The sequence below is a fragment of the Liolophura sinensis genome, chromosome 12, assembly GCF_032854445.1.
Source record: "Liolophura sinensis isolate JHLJ2023 chromosome 12, CUHK_Ljap_v2, whole genome shotgun sequence".
NCBI classification, from domain to species: Eukaryota; Metazoa; Mollusca; class Polyplacophora; order Chitonida; family Chitonidae; genus Liolophura; species Liolophura sinensis.
In genome coordinates this window covers 10,103,656-10,129,795 of record NC_088306.1, presented here as the reverse complement: position 1 = coordinate 10,129,795, position 26,140 = coordinate 10,103,656, and the positions used below count along the sequence as shown (strand labels likewise).

General features: G+C 38.7%; 2 protein-coding genes across 3 annotated transcripts in view; one reads left to right on the top strand and one right to left on the bottom strand.

Moving 5' to 3' along the window:
• Positions 1-432: 432 nt before the first annotated feature.
• On the bottom strand, positions 433-15,823 carry LOC135479135 (replication factor C subunit 4-like). Of its 2 annotated transcripts, none has more exons than XM_064758889.1 (11): positions 15,804-15,823; positions 13,976-14,116; positions 9,968-10,046; positions 9,529-9,608; positions 8,590-8,709; positions 7,859-7,928; positions 6,758-6,952; positions 6,310-6,435; positions 4,315-4,395; positions 3,206-3,322; positions 433-1,552 (listed from the first exon to the last, which is right to left on the bottom strand). In XM_064758889.1, the coding sequence occupies exons 2-11, from the start codon at positions 14,098-14,100 to the stop codon at positions 1,370-1,372; spliced, it is 1,176 nt and encodes a 391-aa protein (XP_064614959.1). In that variant the 5' UTR covers positions 14,101-14,116; positions 15,804-15,823; the 3' UTR covers positions 433-1,369. The 2 variants fall into 2 exon arrangements, with proteins under 2 accessions (XP_064614959.1, XP_064614958.1); XM_064758888.1 differs by lacking the exon at positions 15,804-15,823 and adding an exon at positions 14,421-14,546.
• A 410-nt stretch (positions 15,824-16,233) lies between these two features.
• The window catches only part of LOC135479073 (general transcription factor IIF subunit 2-like), a 53,516-nt gene continuing 43,609 nt past the window's right edge, over positions 16,234-26,140 (top strand). Inside the window, exons 1-7 of the mRNA XM_064758792.1 lie at positions 16,234-16,404; positions 18,153-18,232; positions 20,182-20,345; positions 20,650-20,673; positions 20,862-20,943; positions 23,615-23,711; positions 25,153-25,296. Of these exons, the coding sequence (XP_064614862.1) occupies positions 16,327-16,404; positions 18,153-18,232; positions 20,182-20,345; positions 20,650-20,673; positions 20,862-20,943; positions 23,615-23,711; positions 25,153-25,296 (669 nt within the window). The 5' untranslated portion in view covers positions 16,234-16,326. The remainder of the gene's footprint in view (positions 16,405-18,152; positions 18,233-20,181; positions 20,346-20,649; positions 20,674-20,861; positions 20,944-23,614; positions 23,712-25,152; positions 25,297-26,140) is intronic.

Below are 26,140 nucleotides of genomic sequence, written 5' to 3'. Positions count from 1 at the left end.
TTGATTTTGGTTTAACGGCATTTTCAACAATATTTCGGTCATGTCAGGACGGTTTCTCCTTGCAGTAGGCGCGGCCCAATGCTCACATAATTATAGTGCTGCCTCACTGTAAAGCCATGCCTGAAAGACCAGGCATGACACCTAAAGCAGCCACATTATACTGACACCAAGTACGTGGGAATGTCTGCAGGCAACCTGCGGATGGTCGCGAGCTTCCACCAGGCACTGCCCGATTTTCCTTCCCCCATAATGCTGGCCGCCGTCGTAGAAGTATATCGTAGAAGAAATATTCGAGTATGGTGTAAAACACCAATCAAACAAACAAATAAATACTGACACCAAGGTGACGAATGCTCGGCCCATTACTCATGCTACCAAGGATACGAATATTAATAAAGTGACAAGTGAACACAAGGCAAAAAAGATGCTCATGTACAGGTATCCTGTCCCACTTTATTCCAGTCTGTTTTTCATGATGATATGAAGCGATACCTTAAGAAAATGACAGTACATTACATAAAACTGTTTTCAAATTCTGCTTGTGTAAACAATTAATTAATTTTGTCTTGCCTGTAAAAAAAAAAAAAAAAAAAAAGATGATGACCATGTGGTAATTAGCAGCAGATTTTTTATCACCTCTGCGAAGGTGCTGAATCAATAGCAGTCCCAATCTTACATTTTAAAGACCTCAACCTTGCGTTAAATCATAGTTCAGAAAGTTTTCAGTTTCTTCCTGCTCTTATGCAGCTATACGTCGCTTTAATACCAATGTCTTGTCTCTCTATGAGATCTCCTGATATATACACATCACTGTATCCAGTACAACTGAAATTATGGAGTCAACAAAGAAAGTTTAACATTTTTGCACTGAATCATACCTCAAATATGCACATCATTTTCAATTTGAACAAATAATCCAACTTGCCAACATGTGACAGTTGGCTATCTTCAAATGACACACTGAAAAAGCCATTTATACTTCATGAGAGAAATCTACAAAGTTTGCATCTCTCCGACTGTTCACCATCTTCAGGGGCTTCACAAGGGGAACTAACAGCTACACATATAGGTCCATTAGGATGGTGTTAATGTCACACATCCACACTGATCGAAGACACAACTGACGCCTAATCGGACAATACAGGTTCAGTTAGAGCTGTAATTATCTCTCAGTAATAGCTGAAAATGTCTCAATTTTAGCTGTACACAACCCCCATTGCAAAGTGATCAGGGACACAACAGCTGCATGATCTCACAACACATGTCCAATCAGAGCTGTAAATGTCTCAATACTAGCTGTAAATGTCTCATTTTTAGCTGTACATATTCCCCCATAGTCAGTGATCAGTGATACAACTGCTGCATGATCTCACAACACAGGTCCAATCAGAGCTGTAAATGTCTCAATACTAGCTGTAAATGTCTCATTTTTAGCTGTACATATTCCCCCATAGTCAGTGATCAGTGACACAACTGCTGCATGATCAGACAAACACAGGTCCATCAGCTGTAGATATTCGTCTCCTCCGTCTGTTAAACACTTGTCCACCACCTGAACAAACAACATCAACAATATAGGGGACTGATACATCCAGGCATTCTGTAGTGGAAATCTCCAACAATACTTTCATTATAACGAATTTCATAGTGTACATTTATAACAGTGTATTCATTATTAAAATTAATTTTACCTATTTAATCATTACTATTACCTTCAATAATAGTATGATAGCAATTAACAATATTAAATTAAATTATCAAATGTAAATAAGTTTTGACAGATTTCATCCGATTGTTTTGTACACTGGCTGAATTTTTTTTAAAAAAGTGTCAAAGCTCAAGTCTGGTGTTAACTAATGCTCTGGGACAATTATTCCATTGTACTGGCTGATCAAACCTTTTGACCTGGGAGCTGTAACACCCCACAACTTAAAGCATGATAAAACACTTCAGGATTTCAACCTAACTGTAGAGATAGCTTGTGGCCAGAGCTAAGCTTTTTTTTATCTGAACAATCCAAAGAGAATAACCACGTGAGAACAACCATGCCATGACTTCTTCAACCTTTTCAACCACCACTGCGACCAATATTTTGAAATATTCCGACAGAACTATGAGATGTACAGAAATAATTTGCACTGTTTTATGAAGCTTGCATCTTTACTGACACAAACACATCATTTTTGGTGTCATTGTCACAATAATTGTATGCATAAATTTCACTAAAGAAAAGGCTGAAGATTTACAGAATATTGTTTCAGGTAGGACACAAACAACTGACGGCTTATTCAGGCAGCGTTTTTCGAGTTCACATGCACTCAACTTCACAGGGGCAAGGTCAAATAAAAGCAACAGCTGCAGGAAATCTAGGAAATCTAGTTATGACTATGCACAACTTCTTCATACAAAATGGGGAGTGTTAAGTTTGGGTTTCTGTGGCCTACCAGCTTAAAGCAGTTTATAAATAAAAGCCATTGTGACACGACATAAAATTGGAGTTAAACTGGTTCATTTCCAAATCGATAGCAATTAACAATATTTCAGGCACAATTACACAATACTCAACCTGATCAGATGCAGTGTAGCATAATACGCTCTCTAAAAGAACACTTTTGGAGGCCGAAAAGGTATGAAAAATATTGCTTTTTGGTGTTGAAACTTACATTTTCTCAGTATGCTATTATCCTACCTTCCAACTGAACATCAAAACACCTTTCTAAGAGAGGCCTCCGTGGCTCAGTTGGTTAACGCGCTAGCGCAGCATTATGACCCAGAAGCCTCTCACCAATGCTGTGAGTTCAAGTCCAGCTCATGCTGGCTTCCTCTCCGGCCAACGGATGGTCATGGGTTTTCCCTGGGCTCTGCCAGGTTTGCCTCCATCATAATGCTGGCTGTCGTTGTATAAGTGAAATAGTCTTGAGTATGATGTAAAACACCAATCAAATAAATAAATAAATAAACCTTTCTAAGATCAACTCACAGAATCAAGCAAAATGAGAAATTTAGCCTCTTTGCACAAGACAAATCAAGACTTGCAAGCCTATCTGAAATAACTGAATTCAACATGCTTTACCTAAAGAAGGAAAAATTTCAACAGAAGTGTATACAAGTGCCTTGGGGCAATAAGCCCCAATATAGCGATAATACAATGCAGTATCAATTTAGCAGTGAAGAAATTCAGATAATGCAATAATGTAAAACTTACAGCTAACTTTTCTGCGATGATGGATTTCTGCTTGTCCGTGAGCTCTTCGGCTTCCACCACCTTGTCATGTAACTGTACAATCAGGAGCATAGCAGAGTAGCCTTCCCTCATTATCTCCTACACAACACAAAATAATTTCTATATTTATTTGTCCGCTTCGGAAGTGGTAGATCCAGGGTCAATCCTGGGTCGAGTCACACCTAAGACCTTAAAAGAGGAAGTTGTAACTTCCTCGCTTGGCGTTCAAGCATGAAGGGGCTAATTCAATGATTGGCTGACCCGTATCAGTATAATCGGGTGGGGAGGCGTATTTGCCTTCGGTAAGTAAAAATGAGACATTCAGTGAAGCAGCACTAGATAAAAGAGCGGTGGAAATCTGTCCTGCAACAAGGAGGCACATTGCATGCACTCTAAGGATTCCTTCATCTTCATGTGACTGAAAAATTAAGTACGACGTCAAACCCCATGCACTCACTCACTCCATATTCATTTCCTCGAGAAAACCACCAACTAGACATTCTGTGAGTTCTCTTTCACAATGAGGAAGATCGCCTGCCCATTTAGGCATTTCATTGTTTCACGCCATGCCCAAGAATTTGCTCCTATGGCGGTCAGCAGATTGGGTGGAAGAAACTGGAGTGCCCGGGGAAAACTACCAACCTCTGGCAAATTACTGATGAACTTCCCCACATGATATCCACACCATACTGGTGATGACATATGGTCTTGAATGAATGCTGGGCTGTGCAACTGGCAATCAGTGCCATCGGCCACTTACTGTCACCAGGCTGTTAGCCAGAGAGCAGTCACACAAATGAAATGAGATGGGAAAAGCGAATTGTAAACAAGAAGATTCCTGCCGTCTTATATCATAAAGAACAAATATAGTTTTGTCTATCAATAACCTCAACTTTTTCACCTACGAAAGAGCAATTTCCAGAGCAATTTATGCACATTTATAATTAGATTTCGGAGACAAAACTACAACGATTGGATTGGCCAATTTCAAGGCTTCACATTTTTCATGATATAAGTGCGCCTGTCAAAACGACAGACTGGAAGGGGAAGGTGTTAAGGTGTGAGGTAACAAATGGCCTGGGTCACCGTACCTTTACTGAGTCATCCAGTCTGTCGTAGGAATCTGAGCGACATGCCTTGAGCACTCTGTCGACCAACTCCTCCGGCAAAACCTGCAGAGGCAGAAAAGCAAGCGAATTAGGTACTGTACATACCGCGTGAAAAACATAGTGAAATGAATGTATGGGTGCATTTCTTAGTGTGTAAATTAAACATCAAAGGAAAAGACCTCTAAAAGTTGAGGTAGGCATCACTAAACAGAACACTTAAAACTATGCATATATATATTTTCATTTATTTGTTTTAGGGTTTTGTGAGAAGAGTTAAGGGTGTTCAAAACATCTGAATTCTAAGGTGGGCTTTATGGACCATATTGTCAAAGTTTTGGAACTTCACAAAGTTTTCCCCAACTCTAAGATACTGGGTGTTGGAATAACTGTTTTTACCCATCAGTAAAAGACTGCTGAAATAATGTTCCCAAAAATTCTTTTCTTCTGGTGAACATCAGGAAAAAATTTAATGTAGTTCCTAGACACCATCAGCATGGCTAATAAAGCCCACCTTAGTATTCAAATATTTGAATGCATTTCAACACTCTTTAAATAATCTGAAGAAATAAGTAAAAGTATTTTTACGAGCAGTTTTCAGTTGTCTGTATGGTGAACCTTACTTCATATTTTAGCTCTGTTTTACTTTAAAAAGACATCTGAAGATATGTGATACAAGAGTTTATTAATCATCATAGACCACTAGATCTAATAGTTATCTATTTATTATCTGAGTGGTGTTTTACGCCGTACTCAAAAATATTTCACTTATACGACGGCAGCCAGCATTATGGTGGGAGGAAACCGGGCAGAGCCCGGGGGAAACCCACGACCATCTGCAGGTTGCAGGCAGACCTTCCCACTTATGGCCTGAGAGAAAGCCAGCACGAGCTGGACTTGAACTCACAGCCATCCCATTGGTGAGAGGCTTCTCGGTCATTAAGCTGTGCTTTTGCACTAACTAACTATGCCATGGAGGCTCCCCTATATCTAATAAGGCCGACTGCCTTGGATTTATGGTCAGTCTGTTCATCTGTAGCTTTGTGGGACAAGTTAGACAGAGATTTGACGGTAGGTCTTGGCTAAGTGGCCGCTCAATAGAATATAAATCCAGGAATATTTTAAACCTTCTTCACTTCTTCAAGGTCAAGGTCAGACAGAAATCCCTTTACAGCGATCGAATTTGTGTTTAGATGTGGCAAAGGTCCATGCTCTTTGATACAGGTTTGACATTCCAGCAGATTATAATGTTTGAACAAAAGACATTTCTCCTTTCACACATTTACAACAGTCTGAACTCCACAATCAATATTTAGCAAACACTTCATGTGTGAATCAGCGATCAGCAAAACTTCAGGAAAAGAAAACCAAGCCTAAATATTGTTCATAGTCCATGGAACTTTTTCCCGAAATCATCAACATTTTCTGAACAGATTTCTAATCAGGGGAATTTATGCATACTACTATTACGAAAATGACTCTTAAATGATTCACCTGTGTCACTGACGATGAAAGCTTTTATAAAACTGTACTTCTCTACACCCAATAGTTGTCTCAGGACGTTTCAAAATTTGGACTGCAGAGGCAGTTGAAAAGGTTGAAAAATTAAGGCATGTGCCAATCTGTGTCAGAGCAAGGCCGGAGATACCATCAGGAGAAAGCAGAAGTACATGTTACCCACATCAAGTACACCCGTTACCACTTGGCTTCACCTTGGGAGCATCTGATTTCTCCATGCACATTTAAATAGGTTACCAAGACAATAAGTTTGGGTATTTCCAAACAAGAATTAGAATTTACAAAACTGTTTTGTACGCTTTGTTTTTCTCAGATTGGGCTAAAATAAGAATATGTTGGGTTTCCGCTTATCCGACCGATCTCAGTTTGCCTCCCAACCCTAACTGATATTCAGAGTGACTACAACACATCTTTCTCCAACGCACATATTTTTTTTCCTTTTTGGACCTTGGTTTAACTCACCCCTGCAATTTCATACACATCTTCTTCGCTGATAGAGTTATCTCCCTTGAGCCTGAATGCGCTCTGTAGTGTGGTGATGGCCTTTCTCATGTCCCCATTTGATGTCTTCATGAGGGCGTCCAACACCTGTACAAATTACACAAAAGATGACATCAATATTTACGCATTTCTAAAAACTTCATTTTCTTATATGTATGTTAGGACATACCTACAAATCTGCGTGCATTAAAATTCAAACAACAGTTATCATACATATATTATATTTGCCCTAATAATTGCCCTAAAAAGTTCATTTTAGAGGAAAATAAAAATCACAAAATATTACTTCAGGCACTGAAACCTATATTTATATATCCATGGACAAATCTGACAAAACCTTTAAAAGAACAACAGGACTGAGGAAAATAGAGTTTTGGGTCACACACAGGATTCCTCTGTTGTAACTCACCCCATCCTGAAACTGAATGTTTTCTTTGTCACAGATTTCCTTGAGCTTGTCCATCATGATATCACTGCCAAGAGGTTTGAAACGGAACTTGGCACACCTGGATGTGATTGGCTCGATGATACGACTCACGTAATTACATATCAAACAGAATCGTGTGGTTTTTGTTTCCTTCTCCATGGTTCTTCTTAATGCTGACTGAAAAATACAACACAAAGACTATAAAAGAACCAACATCTGAACATGACTCTCAATGAAATCTTAACTCACACTAAAAAATGTGAACGAAGAGACAAGATGACTAATTGTAAAATCAAATATATACCTCCCTCTACATCACCACTAATGTAAAATTCTGAATTCTGAAACATTAAAACAATACAAATGGAGTACATTTTCCTCTGAAATGGCAACTCCGGTCCAAGAAATCCTGAAATCCTATCCTCTCATGGACTGAATCCTAATTATTGTTCACATGAATTTATGGTGCCACTCAGTCTGAAGACTTTCACACAGCATATATTCTGTTCAGTGGTGTTGTAGGTAACACTCCACCTAGCAGATTTACAACACAAAACTACTTGAAGCAGTTACTCCTGTCTACTATTTCAGCTTGATTTGGAACCTTCGTTTAAAAACAACAACAAACATTTTTGATCTTACGAAGCCAAGACACAATACTCTTTAACATTGGGTCATAACGTACTTGTTTTTCAAAGTACAATGCATTTACAAACTTCTCCACTGAAATTTCAAGCCACCTGCCCCTGAACAGTTGTTAGTGTTATATATTTTATCTGTTTATTTGATTGATGTTTTACGCTGTACTCAAAGATTATATCACTTATATGACTGCGGCCAGCATTATGGCGGGAGGAAACCGTGCAGAGCCCGGGGCAAACCCACAACCATCTGAAGATTGCTGGAAAACCTTCTCACGTATGGCCGGAGAGGAAGCCAGCATGAGCTGGACTTGAACTCACAGGGACCGTATTGGTGTGAGGGTGCTGGGTCATTACGCTGCGCTAGCGCGCTAACAAACTGAGCCACAGAGGCCCCCCCCTGAACTGTTGATCTTCTATGCATCATATTCTGTCCACATACCTGAGCAGCTTCTGTCATGGAATCCGCTTCATCTAAGATCACAATCTTGAACGGAGGACATGGTTTACCACTGCAGGAAAAAAAAAGATCACGTTACAACAAGAAGGTGAACGATAATTAATCAACGATACTTAAATCCTTCATGTTTAAGTGGACACTTGTTACAGCTGAAACAAAACCTACCACCAAACACTCCTGATAATGTCTTCACTTAGTAAATGTAACAGCAACATAAGAAAAACCTACTAACAGTTTGACTAACACACAAGGGACCAACTTCACCTAACTTTGTACACATATATATTTCTGTAAAAATACAGACCCCAGTGGAGTGTTTTTAGGTCACATCATCTTACTTTATTGTGTAGGATGTCTGAATTTAGGCAATCTTGCAATTAGGCAAAAACACTCAGTGACTAACACATCTGTTGTTAAACGCCTTACACCAGAATTTTTCCCTTGTACGACACCTGCCAGGTTCACGGCTGACAGTAAACCATCACCCTTATACAAATACCTGACCAACCTCCTGACCTCAAGCTGCAGCCAAACTCTACAGTTCAACATGGACCCTCATTGGTTAACGGCCCCAGAGTCTCAAGAGGGCCTGTGCTTTTACCACCTGGAATCAGCGAGGGTACACTGACACCTTCATACCCCCCATACATCTGCTGATACCCACTAATGATGTACTAGTACATAATGTATGCCTAAGCAAGTCCCACACTTACTCTGGTCGTTTCCCACTGGCAGACAGCTGGGAAAACTTTTTCACCTTGTCACGTACAACGTCAATGCCTCTTTCATCAGATGCATTCAGCTCCAGGGTTCTGCTTCTGTACAATTCTGGTCTGCAAGGACAAAACAAGAACACCAAAAAATCTTATTAGATTTCCCCTATTGTTTTTTTGTTTTTGTTCATTTGATTGGTGTTTTACGCCATACTCAAGAATATTTCACTTATACGGCGGCAGCAAGGATTATGGTGGGAGGAAACCTGGCAGATCCCTGGGGAAAACCCATGCCCACCCGCAGGTTGCTGAAAGACTTTCCCATGTGCGGCTGGAGAGGATGCCAGCATGAGCTGGAACTGAACTCACGACAACTGCATTTGGAGGCTCCTAGGTCATTGGACCACGCTGGCATGCTAATCCCCTGGGCCACAGAGGCCCCTGTTTTTTTGTGTACATTACCAGAAAAATCATTTTAACTATCCATTTTTGACATCTCTGTTCACAGTCAAGGAAATCAGAGAAAAAACACACTGTTTTTTGGAATAAAAAAGTCATTACATTTTTCTAACTGATTTGTCCTGAATGTTGTTCACTTCTATTTCTTTACACATATTTCCTTGGTGTTTTACGACAGCAGCCAGCATTATGGTGGGAGGAAACTGGGCAGAGGTTGAGGAAAACCCCTGACGCATACAGTCAAGTTTATGGGTAAGAACCATATTAAACCACCGTACCTTTATCAGGTACATCAACAATGCCAATTCAAAGCCATAGCAAAATCTGGAAGAGATGGATTTCAGCATGCTAACTCATCGGCATGAAGTCGAACATCTATAGTTAGAATGCTTTGAGATGGAGACTTGGCAGTGACACTGTTGCCATGATTAGGTAACATCAAAATACCCAAAAATATCTTTCTCTGTTTCACAGGCTTACCCAAACAGTTCCCTGGCAGCAGCCAAAATGGTGGATGTTTTCCCAGTTCCTGGCGGGCCATAAAACAGCAGGTTAGGCAGCTAAAGAGAAGAGACAAGACAATCAATAATAGCATCAAACTACTACAGATTCACATACAGGCACAAACGTTCAGCCAACCTCAAGCTCAAACTAGTGGAATTTCTTTATTATGCTTGCCTCAAAGACAGCACAATTTATGAAGTTTGCAGCTGGACATGTATGACAATGAAAGGTTTGTCTTCAGTTGGGTTATTTTTCAGTATTTAACTATATAAAACACATTTACCAACTTTTTAGAGTGTTCTTATACAAACACTGGAAGCTTATTTTACGATCTGAATTTCAATGGTAGAAAGTTATGCTTTGTCATCTGGGGAATCTCTTATCACAACAGCAGTGTGTAATACTGTATACTTACATCTGAACCAGCAAGTGACTTTTTCAACACAGCGATCACTTCCTCCTGATGGGCTACATCGTCAACTGTGCGGGGACGACTGAAATGCCAATATATTTACACGTACAGTGCCTTACTTTCAACGTGATCCTCAGGGCTCCCAACCAACTTGGGATGAAAACCCATATACGAAACATAGGAGCTTTACACCCAAAATAGGATGTTTTTAGGAAATGTTCGTGGAAAAAATTAGGAGCATTTATAGGAATAGAAAGCAAAGAACTTCACAAACACAATAAATATAATGGCTTCCACTACCCCTTACAGACACTGCAGGGATACATAAAGTCCACATTTTTTAAATCGGAAACTCCATATTGAATTTTTTCTGGTCCAAATTGATTCATTTTATTTATTTGATTGGTGTTTTATGCCGTGCTCGAGAATATTGCTCTTATACAACGCCAGCTAGCATTACGGTGGGTGGAATCTGGGCAGAGCCCGGGGTAAACCCACGACCATCCGCAGGTTGCTGATGGTCCAAATTGAGTTTATAACTATAACCTGGTATTGAGTTTAACTCCGCTTTATTAGTAATTTCGTGAACGTGAAAGTGTATATGACACATATATATATATATATATATGAGAGGGAGAACATTTAATTTCATACGAGGTTCATTTCTGATCATGATTTTATTGTTGGTACATACATATACATTTACAAGTATGTTATCCTGATCAGAGATATACACGGCATAATAAAACAGTTACAAACCATGCTGATTCACGTTCAGTTGTTGGTTGTTACATTAAAGGAAAGAAGGGAACTAACAAACATTATATCAAAAGGTAACATGAGCAAAATACAGAGAAAAGGCTTAACCTGCTCAGCTGTAGTTAATGAAACAATTATAAACCACGCATGTTCAGTTGTTGGTTGTTATAAATATTAGAAGAAAGAAAGGAACTAACAAATATTACATAAAAAATACACATAAAGGCCTACGAACACAAAAGGCAAGGCTTATTCTGATCACAGGTACATACTGTAAAATATTTATTATTCGTTGAAATTAAATTTACTTCAAAGATGGGTTCGCAGAATCAAGGAAATACGGAAAAAAATTGTAAAACTGTTCAATTTTCCAAATTATAAATTACTCAAGCACATCAAACAGGTATTATCGGGAGTGGCTACATGTATATCTGGAGATTAGAAGGATGCGGGATGGATTATAACTATGTACGAAGATAACATTGCCACCTACTGTGAGCAGTATTCAAAGAGGTGTCACTTGTTTTCATATTGGCCTTTGACTGGCGAGCGGGTACACGTAGGCCTAGCTCTGACCAGCCATCTCTTCATCCTAAAGGATAACTGCCCTAATGTCAATAATGCCACGTGTCTTTCCTCAGTCAATAACAACAAACCCACAAACCATCGGCTCTTTACGTTGGAAGGACACAATAGCAACCTAATAATTTCATCACGAGGTAAAGCGGATTATCAAAAACTTGCAAGATCAACAGGGCTGTTGTGTTATATGCCTAGCAGTGATGACCATGTAGTTTTCAGCTCTGTTGGACTTACTAGCGATCGGAAGAGGGGACATCTTGCAGAGATGAGCATTTCGGTAAACTGCGAGTACAGGCAGACAACTTTTATCTGCCCCATGTGTGACGGACAGCACGTAAAGCAGGTACGGTTATATGACAGGTAGCATTGTTGGCATCAGAGCCGATATCCATTAAGATGAAGAGACGACCCGTCAAGAGCTAATGTAGGCCTACTTTTAATCAACCGGCAAAGTGACCTGTCACCTTTTGAGCAGTGCTGTTCAGCAGTAAAACATATAAATTCCCCATTATCGATGCCAGGTCATTCATGCAGTCAAGCATCATGATTAATTTTGATATGTTTGGGGTTTTAATCATCCTCTGTAGCCGGTCAGAAACAGCTAACATTGCGTAGTTGTCAAACGGCCATTGCGTTATTTTATACAGTTCATAATTTGTTAGAAGCTCACTCTTCGGTCCACAGGAGACACAGAGCCAATGGGATAGCGTGTAATACTGGAAGTCAGCAAGTGTTGTATTTACTTTTCTTTCACTTTCCTGGCATACCAAAGATTGATCAAACCAAATACGAACGGACTCCCACTTTGTTCTATACCCACTAAACCTTATCACCATAGTCTGAACATATTTAAAACCTAATTTTAATTTAATTACAGCCAATACACACCTAACCACTTCGGATTGTCACAGATGCACCCGTTGGTTATTGAAGTCGACCGCTCATCGCTATGCATATATTTACGAATTCAATTCAGTTTTTATCCAAAACTTTGATTATCTGTACCAGAAAAACACAGAACTGAGTTTTTCACACCAATTTTCAGTTTTTAAGTGAATTTTACAACCGAATTCTGGGGGTCTAATATCAACGTGTATGAAATCCCTGCACTGGCACTGCCCTATTCATTCACACAAAAGATTTATTTATTTATTTATTTGACTGGAGTTTTATTAGGTGTTTTACGCTGTACTCGAGAATATTTCACTTATACGACGGCGGCCAGCATTATGGTGAGAGGAAACCGGGCACAGCCCGGGAGAAACCCACAACCATCCGCAGGTTGCTGGCAGACCTTCCCACTTATGGCCCGAGAGGAAGCCAGCATGAGCTGGACTTGAACTCACAGTGACCGCATTGTTGAGAGACTCCTGGGTCATTACACTGCGCCAGTGCGCTAACCAACTGAGCCAAGTAGGCCCGCACACGAAAGACAACAATTCAGAAAAGAAACGAAGATGAGCTGAACGTCATGCAGACAAGAAGTCCTTTGTTGTAGTGACCATTTCTTGTCAACTTTGAAATGATCTCTAGTTGATGGTAAGACTCATTTAAAGGACATTCAGCTAACAGTTTTGCCAATAACGGAAAGTTAACGCAAATATATTTGTTAAAAGTTTTCCTAACAGAAATTTTTGTACACCTATAGTGTTCTTCAATTTTCAAGGGTTTTCAACTAGTTGATATGTTTGTGTCATCACCAACATTCAACCAACTGATTAGCAACAACTGATACTTAGACAATGGAGAATAAACAAAAAATGCAATTAGCATGGGATAGACATTCGACAATAAATAACAAAGATTTATTTATTTATTTATTTGATCACTTATACAACCTACGCCAGCATTATGATGAGAGGAAACCAGGCAATACGGTGGGAAGATCCATGCCCATCTGTTGGTTACTGGCAGATATTTACATGTACGACCGGAAAGGAAGCCAGCAGCGCCTGGACTTGAACTCATCAATCATATCAGCAAGAGGCTCCTGGGTCATAGTAATGCGCTAGCATGCTATAGACTAGGCTATGCAGGCCCCCCAAAAAAGAATGCAATGAAGATAAGATGAGACAAATTGAAAATCAAATTTTTGTTGAACAATAACATATAATTTCACTGTCCATTATTTGCTAAAGTTATAAACACGGAACCGAAATCTGTTTGATTCTAAGAGCATTAAAACCTATGGCGCAACTGCTTTGTGGTATTACAGTTGGACTTGAACAAGGCGGATTCTTGGTAAGTGAATCTACGGGAAGCCATTTAGATTGTTGTAAAAATGACAAATGCAACAACACATTCACTTTTAGTATGTGATAACTTTTAAAATCATCACAGATATTCCAATTTCAGTTTCATGCATACCGGGGAAATCAGCAGAACAAGTCGTAAAAGTGTTTTAGTGGCCTCTTCCCTCAAAATAATTCCTCACTAGAAACGGGGGCCAATTCCACAAAGCCAGTTTTGATTTGTCGAAATTTGAAATGTTACTTTAAAGCTTATTTTTGGGCACCGTAAATTAAAATTTTTACCACCTCACCAATGTTAGCGTAAGACAAATATGCCAAAATTTCAATTTCCATTATCAAAAACTAAGCATTGTGACAAAGTTTGAAATTTTGACTTAAGTCAGAACTGTCTTTGTGGAACTGGCCCCTGGTGCCTTACTATTTCTCAACCCAGGGAATGTGTTTTCTCTCCTTCTTGCCATCTCCTGTCCCAGATGATGAACCGGCAGGCTTTTGTTTAGTCGCAGTTACGCCCCCTGATCCAAATTTCAGAAATGCTTGCATTGTGGCAGTTTACTTTCTGAAACAATAGAGTATAAAAAATTAAAATTAAATTAGACATTAATAATAAAGAACTAGGAAAGTATCAGGATGCTGTTTACATTGTTTCACATGAACAAAGTCAGTGTCTTATGCAAACTTGTGTACTCTGTAATGATTTTCCAAAAAATTAAATAAGTAAAAGTCGGATCAGATTAAGTAAATTTGAACATATCTTCATTGAGCTCACATTGTTACTTTTACATCCTTGAAGTGATTTTCTAACAACTTATTTAGACATCAATCTAAAATGTTAGAAATCAATGAAATGAAATGAAACGTACATTTATTTTAGTGTGGTGTCTTTTGATTATTTCATTCCAAAACCATTCACTACTGTAGAGGAAACAGAAATCAAAATCCATTTTATTGATACATACACATCAACGAAAAACTCAATTCTTTTACTTCTATTACCCCTTGAAACACGCAGTTTTTAATGTTCTAACAAAGTGTGACTTGGTTATTGGCAAGGGACCTCTGTGGCTCAGTTGGGTAGGGCCCTAGTGCAGCATAATGACTTTCTCACCAATGCGGCTTTTGTGAGTTCAAGTCCAGCTCATGCTGCTTTCCTCTCTGGCCATACGTGGGAAGGTCTGCCAGCAACCTGTGGATGGTCGAGAGTTTCCTCCTGGGCAGTGCCCTGTTTCCTCCCTCCGTCGTATAAGTGAAATATCCTTGAGTACGGCGTAAAACATTAATCAAATAAATAAATAATATTATTTTAATAATAGACAACTGAAACCAACGTCTGCCATGTCTGAAATTTTTTTTTTCAACTTCAGGCAACTGATGGGCCATGGAAAAATTAAATCCCACCCATCATTCTGTTTACAGGGCATGCTGGCCGTAAGTGGGAAGGTCTGTCAGCAACATGCGGATGGTTGTGGGTTTCCGCCGGGCGAAACGCTTGAGTGAAATTGTTCCTGTGGAAGTCTATATCATCGAGGCTGGGCGTTATGGCAGGAACATCCAGCTTAACATTGGGCTACTGGCCCCTGGTTACTAAGGTTTTAAGCATCCTTAAAATAGACTTACCAGTATTTGATGTAGGCCTAAATCTTGATCTTCTCCCAAGACATGCACGCAGTGTATTTTAGCCTGAATCAACTTTGTGCACTTAGAACAAACTAAATGTAATAAAAAGAAAAAAAGAAAAAAAAAAGACTCTTCTGATAAAATTGAATTATTACTTTTAAGAAATGACTTATTGGTAATATAGTTCAAGATTCATGCCGTCGTTAATTTCGTAGTCTCTCAACGTGACGTGATCTTTGTAAATGTTGTACCACTTTTTTAGTACGATTTTATCCCATTTTGTTCCTGTCTGCGCGGCAATTAGCTTTTTCAAGTCGCCAATAGTATCGTCAGGGTTGCACTTGACGCGCACTTTCTTCCCCAACCGATCGTTACAGGTAATTTCGATCATGATTTTTACAACGCGTTTCTCTTCGTCGCAAACTAGCTGAGAATGGCGACTTCCGGTTTACATAAACACGCGGGCGCCCTCTTTAATTTGGTTTCGTTTATTTTCTATCTCTTAGCCGGACATGTCTTTGAACAAGCAAAAGTGCCGATGACAGCTAACTCAAAAGAGATAACAAACGTGTTACGTTTTTCTCAAACCAAGTGATTTAACAAGGTATATAACACAAAATATCACATACTTAACCGCAATAAACGTTTCTTCTTTAATTTGGCGCCAAATTTGAGTTATCGTTCTTGGCTAACACTAATTTCTACACCCATATGTTTCTTAAAAAAAGGACAAGATTTTGAAAAAGTTTCTTACGGACAGAAGTGTAACCAAAAGTTTATCAATTTTTCAACACGGGTCTGGTCATTGCTTTCCATATAATATCTGTTAGGGTTATTATAGTTTCAATTTTTAAAATAGTTTCTCGCCTTTCAGTCCATTGGACAAGGCATTGCTTATGGATTTACAACTTCTTGGTTCATTGTCACGAAGTTTCGATGCAGATACTAGCATCGTTGTTCTAAATGCCAGTAAAACGAGTTTTTGTCCATTGTCGATTTAAAATTTAGTTATGATTTTGTATGAGGTTTGCGAGAATCTAGTCTCCTGGGAAAGAAGAGCTCATCACTGTGCCCCAAGATATCGACCGATTTATTTCTTATATTTGTTCCAGCTAGAAGATTTAATGTGAATGAAAAACTAAAAGTACAAACATGCAAAGTTTAGAGAAGGCCCATGAGCCAAAGGATTTAGACATGTCCATGGCGGGGCGTGGAGTATGGTTGGTAAAGGTAACGTCACTAGAGCGTCTGCTGTGCTTGTACTTGTGAAATGTTTGGATTACTGAGTGCCTTATTTTCGCGTTTGTTTCCGATTTTATCAGATGTACAAGTCTAGCTGCATTCCTTATTTTACCCGGTCCGGTAATACTTAAAATATTGTTTAAAGTAGCTCCGGAAGATGGACTGGATGACGTCTGAAAAAATAGTTTGCTTGATCTGGCTTGGTCTTGTTTGAATTGTACATCGAGTTACAATGTGCATACCGCATTAAATAGTTCATGGTGATGTGTGATTTCCTTATGAAATCGCACAGAACCTCCTGGGTGACCATCTCCAGTTGTCTTGAAATTTTAAATTTTTAGGTACTTACATATATACCTGATGGTAGTCCATCTAGATGGACTCAGTGTGCTATTTTAAAATTCAGATGTATCCATCGCCTCTCAACAAACATGTTGCTTATTTCAAACTCCCATCTCCTTGCCACTTATGACATTCTAACTGACATCCTCTGCTCATTTATATGTAATTTTACGGTGGGATCCCTAACGCTATCCTCTTAATTTACTATCTTCACCGATCAAACTAATTAACTCTCTGCATTGTGGTCATATTGACAGCTAGAGCTTCGGCAGTGGTGAGTGTCTTGACTTCGATAGTCATTTTGAACTGCCTCGTGACCTATCTCTGGTGACGAAATGCATTGAAATCCTCGAGACAATTATTGTATTTCCATTGCCGTCTGCAAGAACAAATTCATCCTTCTAATTCAGTCCAAAAAGGCATAAAAAAGAAAGTTCGGTGCCATCAGCACAGACTTCATTAAGATCATTGCCATCGAGTTGGAGTTCAGAAATGTGTGGCAATTTTGTTGAGAGGTGGCGATGGTCTCAATGTTACGATGAATGTCAGAATTTTAAAACAGAGTCCATCTGGAAGAACTAGCCAGATGGGTACAACCCCGGGATGACTTTTAGCTTTTACATCTTTTCAGATAGCACTATCTCAGCATTGCTTGTATGTGCAAGGTAATTAGGTTGAAAGGTTTAATGTGCACTACATTGGTAACTATATGTGGGAAGGTCTGCCAGCATCCTGCAAACGGCCATGGGTTTTCTCCGGGCTTTGCCTGGTTTCCACCCAGCATAATGCTGGCAGCCGTCATATAGGTGAAATATTCTTTAGTACGGCGTAAAACACCAAATAAATAAATAAATAAGCATTGGTAACTGTAGACATGGGAAGTAATAATCATATCTTCAGTAGTTGATGTATTTGTCACTGGATAGTTTGGCAAACCTTGCTTTTCATTTAATTTCGAATTTTTGGGTCAGAAGGTGGAAGCCTCAATAGGTAACACTAGTTAGTGTATTCCCTGCATATTACACATTATGTTTAACATTTAACTGGGCTTTTGCAAATATAAAATGGTCACTATTTGGTGATTTTTTTAAAAAAATTATTTGTATTTAAAAAATAGGCTCACAAATGACAGGTCCCGACATGTCTAATATACAAGGTGGAATTTCACCATGTGCACTACTAATCAAAATTTTAAAATTATTCCCACACATATATTAACCAAAAAGGCCATCCTGATCCCCAAATTTCTCTTTCCACCTTGAAAACACTGTTAGGTACAAAATTAAATACTAAATTTTCAGGTGACTGAGGCACAATTTCACATTTTTGAATTGTCTGTCAGGGTTGTCTACCCTTTTGTGTTTCAATGCTTACTGAAAGTTTTTCCTATTAAGGTGCCAAAATATGTGTCTGACCGATGGAAGAAGGCTTCAGGTAATGATGACGTGGGGAAACTCAAGATTAACAAGACTGGGTAAGATGTTTGCTGCATGCACACTTATGTGTCAAAATCTGTGCGTCACACTTGAAATAGTTCGTCATTTATTTGCTGAATACCTGTGGTATTCTCTGGGCACCCCAGCCTTTCGTTTACATTTTGGCTATGACGACTAATGGTGTGCACCGCATAAATGCACCCAAAATAATGTCCACAAAATAATCATAGATACACATATATAACATTAGGAAAGTTGAATGATTTGATTAACTGGACCAGTCATGTTCTAGACAGGGAAAAGTGGTGCAAAAAAACTTCGTCATTTTGCATACACATGGGTCAAACTAGTTTATATTCAGCATTATACTCTTTTCAACCCCATTAAGGTCTGTCAGAAAGGTACAAGTCCACAAACCAGTGGTGTCCTATTGGCTGAAATAGTCATGTGATCATTCTGATACAAACCATGGGTTTAAGGCTATCAAGTTTCCTCGCATCAGTGACATCAGGCAGTTTACCCAACAAACTTAGTGAGAACTAGCACGTGTATGTCAGAGGTTGGCAATATGAAAGATGAAACCCATTAATTATGGTCATCTCATTTAAAATATCAAATTATAAACATGTAAATAAAAAAATCACAACTGTAATAATTTGGCTTTGACAGGAGACATGTTGAATTACTCTTTGACACATAAACATTCTTTTGCATTTGCTGTTTTGCTGAAATTTGCATTAGTATATTACATGTAATAATTATTAACGATAATGATATATGAAAAAAGCAGAAAACTGTCTCCTTTATTTTCAATAAATCGTGTATAGTACATTCTTGGTTCTGAATACATAAAAGTACTGTAACAACTCTTCTATGAGGCCAGCATGTGTAAAGTTGGTAAATGCGGATGTAAGTACAAAATGTGTTTTGGGTCACTAAATACTGAAACATGTATGTTTGGGTGTGACATGTTTGCATTTATGTTTGGGTGTGACATGTTTACATGTATGTTTGGGTGTGACCTGTGTGCATGTATGTTTAGGTGTGACATGTTTGCATTTATGTTTGGGTGTGGCATGTTTGCATTTATGTTTGGGTGTGACATGTTTGCATTTATGTTTGGGTGTGACATGTTTACATGTATGTTTGGGTGTGACCTGTGTGCATGTATGTTTAGGTGTGACATGTTTGCATTTATGTTTGGGTGTGGCATGTTTGCATTTATGTTTGGGTGTGACATGTTTGCAGTTATGTTTGGATGTGACATGTTTGCATGTATGTTTGGGTGTGACATGTTTGCATGTGTGTTTGGGTGTGACATGTTTGCAATTATGTTTGGGTGTGACATGTTTGCATTTATGTTTTAGTGTGACATGTTTGCAGTTATGTTTGGGTGTGACATGTTTGCATGTATGTTTGGGTGTGACATGTTTGCATTTATGTTTGGGAATGTTATCATGGAAATATATTTTGCATTGTTTATTTACATATATAATATATATGGCATAAGCACGACTGTTATATTATTAAACAATTTAGCTGGGACTAGATTATAAAGATAGAGGTCAGTACTTCAAGCCAATTTCACACGTAAAGCCCTCATGGTTTTATGTATGTTTGTGTTTGTTGTTATGAAAGTTGTTTATTTTACCTTGTTTTTTTTTTTTCAAGATAAATTCAATGTGTAAGAAGTTTTGATATATTTGTGTATTTGGATGGAGTTTTAGATTGTACTGGAGAACATTTCACTTATACAATAGTGGCCAGCAATAGGGTGGGAGGAAGCTGGGCAGGCAAAACCCATTCCATTGTACGAGTGGAAAGGAAGCCAGCATGAGCTGGGCTTGAACTCATGGTGACCATATTGGTGAGAGGCTCTTAGGTCATTGTGCTGCACTAGCAAGATAACCACTAGGCCACGGAGGCCTCAAAGTGTCAAAACGTCAATATAATTTCTATAGGTATGTAATGGGGCTGTGTATTTCAGACTTCCTGGCAGCAAACCTGAGGTCATCTTCACCTTGAAGGAGGAATTAGCCCAGCTGCAGTCCGATGTGTCAGAGAGCAGTCCTAAAGACCACAAATTCATCCTCACCTCTATGGCCTCCCAAAACCTGGTGGTGCTCTCAGAAACTCCTACAACACCCACACGTAAGTCTGCAGTCACATGCCGGGATGCATGTGACATCTGTGCCTGCCTGTGAGGAATGAGTGACGGTCGAGTGATTAACACCTGTGCCTTACAGTCACTAAGACACACAAGGTGCTGGTTCAATCCCAGTCTTTGACACGGAAGAGCGTCTTTCAATATTTCTGAAAGGCTGTTAATATATAAGGACTACTATAAACAACAGTGTTTGATACTTTTTTTTATGTGTGTCGTTTTATTTAATAGTTTTAATAGGGTTATTTCTATTTTTCAAAGAATGATTTCATTCTTGTTTTGTTTTTACAGCAAGTGGGGTCGAGCCTATATATGGTAAGTAATTTGTCAGTCTTTGGAAGTTATTTCTTTAATGTGAAGACAATATTATTATTTAAATTCTTATGTTATGGAAGTAGTAATACTAAAGAAATGCCTTTAGGGTGTATAGCTCATGTCAGTTTAAACTACATGTGGTTCAAAACTTTGATTTATTCACTTTGCACAAATACTGTTCTTTTCAGACAGAGTATCTTTAGAAGGTAAAGTGATTCAAAGAGCAGAGTGCAGACCTATAGCCAGCGAAAAATATATGCAGCTTAAAAGGTTTGTAACATTCATTAATGTTTGTAGTATTCAGCAATGTAAGAGATTTCCAGTTTGTGATGTCTTTTGTTTGATTCTTTTCATTTGTAGCCTTTGTTTTTTTATACAAACCGACATTGTAATGATGATAGCAACAGAGACAGTGGTTATGGCGTAGACAGTACATGTGTGTCACTGTCGGAATTTAGTTCAGTAGCATATTATGTCTAAAGCTAAGCACAAATAAACTGTAAATATCCGTAACCCCCCCCCGCCCCCAAAAAACAGATAATTATTATGCACATGTACATTTTACTTTTAAAGACAATCACTGGTTGAATCTGAGGCTTCAGTGTTGCTGTTTGAGTCATTAAAGGCTTCACCCTCATTGGTTCAGTCATCTAAGGCTTTACTGTCGTTGGTTCGGTCATCTAAGGCTTTCCTGTCATTGGTTCAGTCATCTAAGGCTTTACTGTAATTGGTTCAGTCATCTAAGGCTTTCCTGTCGTTGGTTCAGTCATCTAAGGCTTTACTGTAATTGGTTCAGTCATCTAAGACTTCACTCTGATTGGGTCAGTAATTAAAGTCTTCACTATTATTGATTTAGTCGTCTAAGACTTTACTCATTGGTTCAGTCTTGTAAGATTTCACTCACCGGTTCTCTCATGTAAGATTTCACTCACTTGTTCAATCATGTAAAATTTCACCATCACTTGTTGAGTCATGTGAGATTTCACTCTCATTGGTTCAGCCATGTAAGACTTCACTGTCATTGGTTCAGTCATGTAAGCCTTCGCTCTCATTGGTTCAGTCATGTAAGACTTCGCTTTCATTGGTTCAGTCATGTAAGCCTTCGCTCTCATTGGTTCAGTTATGTAAGACTTCGCTTTCATTGGTTCAGTCATGTAAGACTTCGCTTTCATTGGTTCAGTCATCTAAGCCTTCGCTCTCATTTATTCATGCATGTAAGGCTTCGCTCTCATTGGTTCAGTCATGTAAGACTTTGCTTTCATTGGTTCAGTCATGTAAGCCTTCGCTCTCATTGGTTCAGTCATGTAAGACTTCGCTTTCATTGGTTCAGTCATGTAAGACTTCGCTTTCATTGGTTCAGTCATCTAAGCCTTCGCTCTCATTTATTCATGCATGTAAGGCTTCGCTCTCATTGGTTCAGTCATGTAAGACTTTGCTTTCATTGGTTCAGTCATGTAAGCCTTCGCTCTCATTGGTTCAGTCATGTAAGACTTCTCTTTCATTGGTTCAGTCATGTAAGCCGTCGCTCTCATTGGTTCAGTCATCTAAGGCTCCATCCTCAGTTCCTCAGTCACCGGGGTAGATCTGCTTACCTTAAAGATTTCTGGACATTTTTTTGTGCTTCACTGGACAAAAATATCTTGTGAAAAACACTTCAAACCAGTTATACAAACATGCAGCCTGGTATTGCCACAGCTCACAGGGAGACTTGCAGGCACGGTGAACAAGCTGGTTATAATTCTGTACAGTCATAATTTTACTACATATGCGTCTGAAAGACTTGACGATCTTATAGTGGCTTGTTTCATTAATCCGAATTTAAGCGCCAAAGTCAGCCCACTTTTGATTAATGCGCAATCCACATGATTCGGATAACTTCTGTGCGGCGTGAGTTACGGTATGTAGAAAATCTTGTACAGGAAGTCTGGAACTCTTAGAAAACTGATGTTCACTGTTTTGGATTTGCTTAACATCTTCATTATTTTATTGAGTAAAACACACCCCAGTCTTTCAAATTGTGAGCACACAAAACTACTAGTAATACTTAATTCTCATGCATTTGGCACATTTCCATTGCCACCTGGACACTTCTCTGCGTTTCACCTGTTTTCTAACAGATTTTTTTTAATTGGCCATGTCTGACAAGCCCATGGTAATTTTGATCCCTAGTCACTCTCACTGTGGAAAAACATTCCTGTGACCAGTGAGGTTGCATGTTCAAACCCAGCTTTTGCTGGTTAGGCTACAACTTTTCATGTTCAGGGGGAAGGAAATTGGTCTCTCCTGATGTCTGCCTGATTTCCTCTTCCCATATAGGGCCTGACTGTTCACATGTCCGTGAAATATTCTGAAATACGTCACAGAACCCCATTCAGTGTATGAGCAGAAGTTGTATGAAGACTAGGTGTGTGCTCGTGGGGTCAAGTGGAGCCATTTCACTGCTGATGTTATACTACACTGTGCATGCTCATTGTGCTACTCTTATATGACACAGTAATGGGGTTCACCAGCCCTCTACCAAGGGAAGCAAATCTTGTAACTCATTGAACACCAGTGCCCTGTACGTATTTGAATAACAGTGTCAGCAATTGTAAACATGACTCCTGGTTTTGATATTTAAATCAGTGTTGTTTCATGCGTTACAAGAGCTGCTTCCCTTTGCAGAGGGCTGAAGAACCCCTTTGTCAAACAAGTGTTTTGTATGAAGTGCAAATGAACAGATTTGCCTTTGATCAAAGTTATTAATATACCTCGGGTCAGAGTCACTGTTAATTTTATAAAATAAATCTATATTTCTCTTAGAATTGCTGTGTCCTTCCAATTATTAGATTTGTCATCTGTCAGTCAGTCTTTCAATCAGTCATTTATTTTGCAGAAGAGGTCACCGTGTTGTATGTACAAGCCTAATTTGTCTAATGGTTGTAATTTTTGTTATCTGCAGAGCTCAGCTTATCTCGTCAAATCGTCCCACACGACAAGTACAGCAGTTAGAGAGAGCTGTACAAAACTACAAACCAGTGGCAGTTCACGCGTTTGCTGTAAGATTTCTGTTTTTACAGTTTTTATCCAGCAGTGTGCATGTAGTAGTGATAAATACAGACCTAAAACTGTACAAAACTATTAACCAGTGTCATTTCACGCTTTTTGCTGTAAGATTTCTGTTTTTACAGTTTTTATCCAACAATATACATGTAGTAGTGATAAATACAGACCTAAAACTGTACAAAACTATAAATCAGTGTCAGTTCATGCTGTAAGATTTCTGTTTTTACACTTCTCTTTTAAACAAATGTAGTACTGATAAATACAGACAAATACAAATCTCTTTAATTTACTAGCTTACATTCGTACATATTAACTTTCAAAAAATAACAGTGACATCCCTTTTTGAAACAAAGTCGCTATATGGCACAGTTTGGTCATTATGATAAGTTTAAAAATGGGTAGTATATAGAATATAGAAAAGTAATCTATATTATCTTCTGAATTACACTCTTGGGTGGGACAGAAATTGCCAAAATAGTGATATTCTGTAATCTGTAGGTAGTTTTATGTAAACATGAAACAAGTCATGTTTGAAAGATACATGGAAGGAAAATAATTTTGCCTTGCCGTAAAGGGCCAACATGATTTTGCCTGGGAATGTCTCTCTGTTGATGTTGTTGTTGTTAAGCGACCCAAAGACAGCATATTTGTTGATATTGTGTGACAATGTTCATATAACTCTTGCTGCTGAAATAAATGCTGCTCATTATGTGGAAGTTTTTGATTGAATTATTTATTTGATTGGTGCTTTACGCAGTACTCAAGAATATTTTACTTATATTACGGCGGCCAGCATTATGGTGGGAGGAAACCGGGCAAAGCCCAGGGAAAACCCATGACAATCCACAGGTTGCTGGCAGACCTTCCCACGTACGGCCGGAGAGGAAGCCAGCATGAGCTGGGCTTGAGCTCACACCAACCGCATTGGTAAGAGGCTTCTGGGTCATTGCGCTGCAGTCACAGAGGCCCCCCAGAAGCTTTTGAAGATCTCCACGTACATGAAGGGCACTTTGTATGGTTATTGTTTGGCTTGTCCTTAAGTTTCCTCCATCACTGACTGAAAAAAGTGAATCAATCTTGAGAACAGCATTTAAATTTGAAGTGTGCAGTTAAGAGCTTGATTGAAATCAAGCAAAATTTTATGCAAAAGATGACTAAGTGAGAACATCCTCTTTTTTTTGTTTTCATGTGTTTTTTGCTGACCACTGTTATGCAAAACAATCTATAGGTTTCTCTGTTTTTCCCACAGCAAGAAGAAACAGATAATTATTTGTTATTCTTTTCAGTGACCAGGCTCAGAATTAAATATATGAATGACTGTGGCTTAACTCCACTTCGGCCGTATTGCAACCACATGATCGCACATCAAAAATTAAAACCAATGTTATGATTTCAATTCATATATGAACGAGTGACATTTGTTTCGTATTCCAGAAAGAATTTGAGAAAAAGAAGAAAGAGCAGGGAAAGATTGCCAGGTTAGAGGCTGACCAAGTGAAGGAGATGCTATTTGCTGCCTTTGAAAAACATCAGTATTACAATATCAAAGACCTCCGAGCAAAGACACAGCAGCCCATGGTGAGTTGTCTCCCTTGTAGTCCTGTTACATTCATTTCATGGAAGTATTGGGAAGCTTAAGATAGCTTGCTACATTTAAATTGCAACACTCAAAAAAATTTTAGGTGATAGAATTTCTTTTGAGGACGAGAAATATGGAACAAAAAGTAGGGGTCAAAGTATTTTATTGTTTCTGTGTCTTCATATTTGTTCCATATATGACATACACAATAATACATATCACTCAGACATATGTATAGATTTTTTCTTCACTTCTAACACCCCAAATAACAAAATTTAGAAATTTATAAGCATAACTGAGGGAATGAGTCATATCAAATACAAAAAGAATGGTTAGACTTGGACGTCTTACATCTTCTTAGTGACACTAAACTGTTCACTGCAATGTGACCGTCAGGAGGGCTTTGTAAAAGTGAGCAGAGCATACAGGCCTGGAAATCAGTGTAGAAACTATAGATTTCAACTGTAGCAAGCTACCTTAAGCAATGACTTTATTTTCAGCTGAATTTGGGGGAGTTAAAGGACATGTGTTACATGACAATATAGGTGACAATGAGAATGTCCAGCTGGTGTTTTCTTTTTTTTTTTTTTTTTGGCTTGTGGTCATATTTTTGCATTTAGAACATAAATATGCCACATGATCTTGCCTGACCATTCAGTAAGCGGGGTTTGGTTGTGTGGGCACTGGCTTATTGAATTCTCAGTAGCTCTTTTTTAGCATGCTGAGAGTTTGCTTTTACAGAGTGACCTACTTCACTCTAAACTTATTAGGGCACATGTACATATACATAATATGTGTGATGTGCTTAGCCCAAGGATGGTTGCATTTTGATTGGCCGATTCA